General features: G+C 47.3%; 2 protein-coding genes across 5 annotated transcripts in view; both read right to left on the bottom strand.

Annotated features, from left to right (window-relative positions):
* PCYT1A (phosphate cytidylyltransferase 1, choline, alpha) overlaps positions 1–3,690 on the bottom strand; it is a 48,178-nt gene extending 44,488 nt beyond the window's left edge. The window contains exon 1 of one of the 2 annotated variants that reach the window (XM_017540991.2): positions 3,334–3,690. The gene's annotated coding sequence lies outside the window, so the exon portion shown is untranslated. Of the gene's footprint in view, positions 1–3,250 lie in introns of both variants that reach the window. The other variant, XM_017540990.2, reaches the window with a different exon arrangement.
* A 1,388-nt stretch (positions 3,691–5,078) lies between these two features.
* Positions 5,079–8,804, bottom strand: part of DYNLT2B (dynein light chain Tctex-type 2B) — a 20,946-nt gene continuing 17,220 nt past the window's right edge. For 2 of the 3 annotated variants that reach the window (XM_017540995.1, XM_017540994.2), the window contains exon 5: positions 5,079–5,234. In XM_017540995.1, the coding sequence (XP_017396484.1) occupies positions 5,187–5,234 (48 nt within the window). In that variant the 3' untranslated portion in view covers positions 5,079–5,186. The remainder of the gene's footprint in view (positions 5,235–8,804) is intronic. The other variant, XM_037742923.1, reaches the window with a different exon arrangement.

Genomic DNA, 8,804 nt, shown 5'->3' with positions numbered 1-8,804 from the left:
GTGGATCACGAGGTCAAGAGATCGAGACCATCCTGGTCAACATGGTGAAACCCCGTCTCTACTAAAAATACAAAAATTAGCTGGGCATGGTGGCGCATGCCTGTAATCCCAGCTACTCATGAGGCTGAGGCAGGAGAATTGCCTGGACCCAGGAGGCGGAAGTTGCGGTGAGCCGAGATCGCGCCATTGCACTCCAGCCTGCGGAACAAGAGCGAAACTCCGTCTCAAAAAAAAAAAAAGAAAAAGAAAAAGAAAAGTCAGAAGGTCTGGCTTCAGATCAAAGTTATGTAAATACTTAGAAAGAAAAGCATGATGCTTGAGTAGGAAAACTACTATTATTAACAGATGTTTTACTACCATCCATCATTGATAACAATGGAAAATTATGCTTGCTTTTTATTTGAGCATTTCAAAAACTAAATCTCATCAGTTCTTATAACATCTCTAGGAGAGGTGATTCGGATCCCTAGGAAAATACTGTCTAACCTAAAGGCTAGGCAGCTCTGAATTATAAATGGAGTCAGATGGTTTACAAACTCTATGAAATTATAAAAAGTTGGTAAGTTCACATACATTTCTGATGAGTAAAGGGCTGTTTAATCATAAGAACAGTTACCTCTGGCCATGGTTAGAAAATCTGAAGGAAGAGAAAGCAATAATGCTTTCCATACAAAGTCACAGAGCGAGTCAACGTTAGCATCAGAGACAGTAACCAGGGACTGCTAAAGCCAGGGCTCTCTCTAACTAGATCATTCTTCTTAAGGGATCACATATCCAAAAAGCAGGTCCCCAAGAAAAATAAAACCCCACCTGTGTATGGGAGGAGAATCACAGACTGAGGGGTAATGAAGCTCATTCTTTATCAATCAGGTCATCATACTAGTTTTCAAAGGGAATTTGCAAGGCAAATCTTTTGTCCTACTAAAAGATTCATTTCATTCATCAAAGAAAAAAGACCCCAGAGGGAGTACGTACTGCAGAATCCCAAGCCTCTTCTATCACCTGTTACCTTGAAGCATATATTCTGTTCTAGAAGAAATCTTTGGGCAGTTCCTTTTAGTTATGTAGACTGTAAGTCAAGTAAACATCTAGTGTGCTAGAAAAAGGTGTAACTGGTCAAATTTTTTAGCCAAAAATAAAGGCTATTCCCCACCATTCTCAACTCGTTCCCATTCAAGAACCTATATGAACTCTATTTCCCTGTTACAGAGTGTATGGGAACAGGAGTGGTTGTCGGATTAATACAGTGTCTGGTAAGTTAAAATGACCTCATACTTGTCCTATTATTCTTTTCAAAAAGCACTGGGTCACACAATCAATAGCACCTTCTAAAAAGGGCTGTAAGGTCAGGTGTGATGGCTCACGCCTGTAATCCTAGCACTTTGGGGGCCTGAGGCAGGTAGATCACCTGAGGTCAGCAGTTCAAGACCAGCCTGCCCAACGTGGTGAAACCCTGTCTCTACTAAAATACAAAATTAGCTGGGCATGGTGGTGCACGCCTGTAGTCCCAGCTATTCAGGAGGCTGAGGTGGGAGAATCACTTTGAACCCAGGAGGCAGAGGTTGCAGGGAGCTGAGATGGTGACGCTGCACTCCAGCCTCGTCAACAGAGTGATACTCGGTCTCAAAAATAATAAATAAAATAAAAAGGGCTGTAAGAGAGAAAGAAGTAGTAACATTCACTTTAATTTCACCTGCATCACTAACAGCCCTAATGAAAGGGTATGTGTAGGAAGTAAAATCAGCCGCTAAAACTTCACTTCAATTACCCATAGTGTGGTATCATTCCTAGCATGCCAGTCTTGGCCTCCAGTGCACACATCACCGAATCGGATGGCTAGGTCTACCGAAGTCTCTGGCATGCGGCATTCCAGTCACCACTACTGGCACTGCGCCTGTCATTGTTTTGTCCACCTTTCTTTCTCGTCATGGTCGTCATTTGTTTACTGCTTTACTGTACCAAATCCCATTCTCAATATCTTTTTACCAGCAATTCTCTGTACTTGCAGAATCACTAAATATCAAGACTGAACAGGCTCTAGAGGTCGTATCTTCCTTCCTTCTTCCAGTTTCTTGTTGGCAGAGTATTTTCTGTCTCTATCTTGAGTTTCCTTCCCAACCCTTGTTCCTACTCTCAAAGCTTCCCATTCCTCATTAGCAGCTTCTCATACCACACACCGCTAAATCCTCACTGCCTCTATAAATATCACTGTCCCTTTTTCTTTTTCTTTTTTTTTGAGACAGAGTCTCCCTCTGTCACCCAGGCTGGAGTGCAGTGGCGCCATGTTGGCTCACTGCCACCTCTGCCTCCTGGGTTCAAGCGATCCTTCCACCTCAGCCTTCCAAGTAGCTGGGATTACAGGCATGAGCCACCACAGCCGCCCAATGTCCCTGTTTCAACATAATTTCTGGTTCTCCCAACTGAGAAGCCGAGTTTCAGCTCTCATAGCGAGCCACTTCAGTTACGTTCAGGAAGCCTTCTCCAGGTAAGCCAATCTAGCACAGTCTGTTCCCAGTTGCATCTTTGTACTTCCAAACAGCTCCCTATTCATAGAATCAGTACGTTTTAGAACCAAAAGACAACTCAGAAATATTCTGGTCCAGTGTTTTTCCGAATTTTTAAAGTACACTTTGCTTCTTACATTTTGAGATGTACAAAATCCATTTTACGTGACAATGTCATACACACATGACTCCAACAAATCCCATGAAACAATACTTACTATGTAAACACCTCGACAATTTCTACCCTATGCCACTTTTTAAAAGAAAAGTACAGGTTCCATCCACGAAATTGGTTTCGCAGCCCAGTACCAGGAAGAAACCCCTAGTTTGGGAGACGTTAAACTCGTCCAAACTTCCCATTCACCGATGAGGAAGCTGACTGGGCGGTGAGGCCCGTCTGCGGAGTCCCAGAGCGGCGCTCTTCCCCGTGCGGCCTCCGCGCGCGGCCTCCGCGCGGCCAGCCCACCGCACCCGGCCCGACCCTGCAGTACCATCCGACTCTTACGCGCGCCGGCCCCCGGCCGAGCCCCCGCGGCCGCGGCTCCCGTTCCCGCAGGGCAGGGTCCCTCACAGTCACCACCCATCGGTCAGCCTCCCTGGAGTCACCGCCTCACATCTCCTCGGCCCGAGCGCCCTCCGGGCCCAGGCGTCCCGCCCTCGCCGCTCGGGTCACAGTCCCCTCGCTGTCACCGGCCCTCGGTCACAGTAGCCTGGCGGCCCCCGCCTCACACCGCCCTCGCTGTCACCGCTCTTCCTCGGCCGCCGTCGCCTCGCGGTCCCGGCCCCGCAGTCCGTCCTCTCAAACACCGACGCACGGATATGCACACACCTGCAGCTCGCGCTCCCCCAGCCCGGTCCGGTCGATTTCTGCCCGGCGCCGTGTCACTGACGAGGGAAGCTGAGGAGGTTGCGGGGAGACGCCCGGAGAAGGCAGCTGACGGAAGAGCCAGCCGGAAGTCCCGCCTACCTCCCCACCGCTGTCAATCCGACCACGACGTCTCCTTGCAAACCAAGACTCCTGACAAAGTAGTTCCGCCTCCTCAGAGGCCCCGGGGGTGAAGTGACCGGACGGACGTGCCCGAGACCGGAGACGGAGTGACCCAGGTCCGTCTCCGCCCGGAACCGGAGGCTGCGGCGAAGACGCCTCCGGGCAGCGGGAACGGATGTGACCGGCACGGGCTAGCCGGCCGGTCCAGACGCGCTGCCCGGCAGCCCCTGCGGCCCAGCTCGGCCGCGTCCTCCGCCGCACCGCCGCGCCCGGGCAGCCGCCGTCCGGAGGCCCCCGACCGCGCCTGCCCGCCCGCCGCGCCTGCCTTGACCGACGCGGGGATGGAAGGGGAGCCGATGACCGCCGGCCAGTCCGCGGAAAACCTTCCTGTTTCCGACCCAGGTTGGCTCAACGAAAAAACGGTCCCTAGGGATCCGCCGAGAGCTAGTTGAGCAGGAGCGGCTTCACGGGAGGTGACTAGCAGCAAGGCACGTGCCGCAGGTGTATGGCGGGAAGAAACGCTTTCCGTTTTTAGAACGAGCCTTTGGAAGGGTCCCTTTTAATTCCGTAGAGGTAAATGGCTGCACAGTGTTATGGAAGAACGATGTAAAAAAAACTTTTTAAATTTTTAGTTGTCAACTTAAGTAAAAGACCTTTTTAACTTATTTACTTCCTTTTAAAGACGGAGTCTCGCTCTGACGCCCAGGCTGGAGTGCAATGGTGCAGTCTCTGCTCACTGCAGCCTCCGCCTCCCAGGTTCAAGGGATTCTCATGCCTCAGCCTCCCGAGAAGTTGGAATTGCAGGCGTGCACCAACACACCCGGCTAATTTTTGTATTTTTAGTAGAGTTGGGGGTTTCACTATGTTGGTTAGGCTGGTCTCGAACTCCTGACCTCAATCTGCCCACTTCGGCCCCCCAAAGTATTGGAATTACAGGCGCGCCCTGCCAATTTTTTTTTTTTTCTTTTTTGTCTACTCGCAAACTGTGAAAATGTATGCGAAGCACCAGGGTGATTGGCTGTGGAGAGATACTCCAAATACCTGGCCCAGGTCATCCTCTCTCAGCAGGTAACACTGGAATAAAGAATTGCATTTGCTGAGCATGGTGGCCACACCTGTAATCCTAGCACTTTTTGTGAGACTGAGGCAGGAGGATCACTTGAGCCCAGGAGTTCAAGAGGAGCCTGGGCAACATCGGGAAACCTTGTCTCTATAAAAGATACAACAATTAGGCCGAGCACAGTAGCTCACACCTGTAATCTCGGCACTTTGGGAGGCCAGGCAGCTGGTGGATCACCTGAGGTCAGGAATTCGAGACCAGCCTGACCAACATGGTAAAACCCCTTCTCTACTAAAAATACAAAAATTAGCCGGACGTGGTGGTGCTCGCCTGTTGTCCCAGCTACTCAGGAGGCTGAGGCAGAAGAACTGCTTGAACCCAGGAGCTGGGGGTTGCAGTGAGCTGAGAACGTGCCACTGCACTCCATCCTGGGCAACAGAGTGAGATTTCATCTAAAAAAAAAATAAATAAATACCATAGTATAACAAAATCAAAACATTAAAAATATGAGGCCTAAAACAACAGATTCTGTTGTCAAACTACTAACATCTTTATTTTGTCAAGATATTTAACAATATTAAAAAGTTCAGGTTTCTTCATGGTCACATCTTTTCCCAGCTTTTCAAAGATTCATTCAGTAGTAGAAACAGCCAAATGCTGCTACAACGCAGAATAAACTGTCCTAAAAAACAAAACACACACACACACACACACACACACACACACACACACACACACACACAGAATGTTAGTACTGGAGAGGAATAAGAGCAGCATGGGCAATTGAAACACACTATCATCTCAGATCTTTACCAATTTTCGTTTTTTGTTTTTTGTTTTTTTTTCTTCAGACAGGGTCTCATTCTATCACCCAGGCTGGGATACAGTGGTGTTATCTCGTCCTACTACAGCCTCAACATCCTGGGCTCAAACAATCCTCCCACCTCTGCCTCCAGAGTAACTAGGACCACAGGTGCATGCCACCACACCAGGCTAATTTTATTTTTTGCAAAAGATGAGGTCTCACTATGTTGCCCACGCTGGTCTTGAACTCCTGGGCTCAAGTAATCCACCCATCTTGGTTTCCCAAAGTGCTGGCATCACAGGCATGAGCCACCTCACCCAGCCACCAATTTTCAATCATGAAGACTTCTTCCTTCTTCCTGAAGTGAAGGGTTTCTAGAGGATAGCTATACTATTGCTTGATAAAAGGTTAGGATGGGCAAAGAATTAGATGTTCTGAATGTAGAAATAAAATGCGAACTAATGAACTTTAGGTAATACATATTCAATCTTAAAATAACTATTCACGTATTTCCTGATTTATCACAGAAAGAATGTATGAAATGTTTGAGTTTCTTGGAGTAAATTGCACTACTCATCTCAAGAAACCATGTTATAGTATCACTGATTGTAAAAACAGCAGAACCTTGTCATAAATTCTGGATAAGAGAAATAGTCTCTGGGTGTTTGTTCTTAATTAATAAAATTTATTTGTCCACCTTCTAGTTCAGACTCACAAAATGCTTTCCAGAGCCCAGTCAAATTGCTTAAAACACTTTTTAGGCACTTATTACAAGATTTCCACCTGCCTCGGCAACTCCTGAACCACCAACCTCACCTCTAGCCTGGTAATGAGATTAAAGCAATCTCACCTCAAGGACCTGATTATTCACCAAAAGCAAAATTCTTTGGTTTAGCCCAGCGCCCTGGCTCCTTGGGCAGATAAGTCTGAACTGTGCTCTACAACAGTGCTGTGATAAAGGACCTGCTCTTGTTTTCATTTTAGCTTCCAGTCCCTCGTGGAAGGATGCTTTTATAAAATCCAGTAAAAATAGATAACTCAGAAAATGAAATGAAAAAAAGGAACATATAAAATACAGCCCCAATTTTTTTTCTTAGATTCACTGGACATAAAATTACATTGTCAAATTGCTATAAGAGTTTCTAAACCCTTACACTCAATGTGTGTGCTAAGCTCATCATGGACCTGTAACAAACGGGTCACAGGGTGCCACTGGTCTCTGGGCCCCACCTGGAGTGGCACTGTTCTATAGCACCACCCAGAGTTCTCCAGCGGGACTGAGCCCTGTTATCTACAGCAGTTTTCTGCTCAATGGCACATGATTTTCCCTCCTCTCTCATTTCCTCAGCCTCTACTCATGTTTCCTGGAATCTCCCAAATAGAGTGCCCTTTGTGTGGGGGGGGGTGGGGTAGGGATAGCATCTCACTCTCTCACCCAGGCTGGAGGGCAGTGGTGCGATCTTGGCTCACTGCAACCTCTGCCCTCTGGGTTCAAGCAATTCTCTTGCCTTAGCCTCCCGAGTAGCTGGGAATACAGGTGCCTGCCACCATGCCTGGCTAATTTTTGTATTTTTAGTAGAGACGGTCTTGAACTCCTGACCTCAGGTGATCCGCATGCCTCGGCCTCCCAAAGTGCTGGGATTACAGGTGTAAGCCACCGCACCTGGCATCCAAATGAAATGTTTTAAGCTCTGAAAATAAAACCTAAATAAATATCCAGCTCGGCTGGGAGCAGTGGCTCAGGCCTGTAATCCCAGCACTTTGGGAGGCCAAGGTGGCGGATCACCTGAGGTCAGGAGTTCAAGACAAGCCTGGCCAACATGGTGAAACCCTGTCTCTACTGAAAATACAAAAATTAGCCAGGCGTGGTGGCAGGCACCTGTAGTCCCAGCTACTTGGGAGGCTCAGGCAGGAGAATAGCTTGAGCCAGGGAAGCAGAGGTTGCAGTGAGCAGAGATTGCACCATTGCACTCCATCCTGAGCAACAGAATGAGACTCCATCTCAAAAAATAATAATAAACACCCAACTCAACAAACTGGACTAAAGATAGTGGAGACTAAACAACTTAAAGCAAGCTATCAAAAATGATGTTTAGCTACCTCCTCCACCAATCCTGTGTTGCAAAACTCAATCCTGACAATCCTATTAAAGGAATAATTGTTAAGTAAAGTTTTTTATTACATATTTGTTTGAGTATTGAGAGGCCCCCACTGGATGTTAAGCTCTCTACAGGCAGAAACCATGCGGGTCTCATTCATCACTTTATCCCTAGCCCCTTGAGTGCAGAAGCTGACACATAATAGGAGCTCAGAACTGTTTGCTGAATGAATGAATTGTATCATCTAAAGATGCTTTTTTTTTTTTTTTTTCAACCAGGTAAGGTGGCTCACACCTGTAATCCTAGCGCTTTGGGAGGCCAAGGAGGGGCAGATCACCTGAGGTCAGGAGTTTAAGACCACCCTGACCAAATAGTGAAACCCCGTCTCTACTAAAAAAAATTAGCCAGGTGTGGTGGCATGCAGCTGCAGTCCCATCTACTCGGAAGGCTGAGGCAGAATTGCCTGAAACTGGGAGGCAGAGGTTGTAGTGAGCCAAGATCGCACCACTGCACTCTAGCCTGGGTGACAGAGACTGTCTCCACACAAACAAACAAAAAAAGATGCATTTTTAACTCCAAGAAGCACAAAAATTCATCTTCTCAGCTTGACTCTTCCCCCAAAGACAGCTGACAAATGAAGATTTGTCTAGTACTTCCCACTGTCCAGCTCCTGATCCCTTGGGTAGTTGAGCATAAAATAAAACTTTGCTTGAGACCATGGAATTTTAGAACTAAAAGCTAGCTTAAAATCATCTACATAAGCAGCTTCCGTATCTGGCCGTCAGCAGAGTCGTGTGAGGAACGTTTTAAAAATTCAGATTCACTGATCCAACCCTTGGCTTATTTGATCAGGATCTATTTGAACAGGGTCCCAGCATCCATATTTTAAACCCCCCAAATTATCCTCAGGCAGTCACAGCCAGTCTTTGGGAAAATGTACTTCAGCTTCCTAATGTTACTGATACAATGTGAGAAAAACCCAATTACTTCCCTAAAGTCATTTAATTAGAAAATGGAACCCCCTTTTTTCTTTTACTTTTTTTTTTGAGATGGAGTCTTACTCTGTCACCCAGGCTGGAGGGCAATAACACAATCTCAGGTCACTGCAACCTTCATCTCCTGGGTTCAAGCGATTCTCCTACCTCAGCTCCCAAATAGCTGGGATTACAGGTGTGCACCATCATACCTGGCTCATTTGTGTGTGTGTGTGTGTGTTTTCAGTAGAGAGAGTTTCACCATGTTGGCCAGGCTGGACTCAAAACTGCTGACCTCAAGTGATTCACCCACCTCGGCCTCCCAAAGTGCTGGGATTACGGGCACGAGCCACCGCATCCAGCCTCTCTCTCTT

The sequence above is a fragment of the Cebus imitator genome, unplaced genomic scaffold (genome assembly GCF_001604975.1).
Source record: "Cebus imitator isolate Cc_AM_T3 unplaced genomic scaffold, Cebus_imitator-1.0 Scaffold129, whole genome shotgun sequence".
NCBI lineage: Eukaryota > Metazoa > Chordata > Mammalia > Primates > Cebidae > Cebus > Cebus imitator.
The sequence above is the reverse complement of the archived record's forward strand: the minus strand, read 5'-3'. Positions and strand labels throughout refer to the sequence as shown.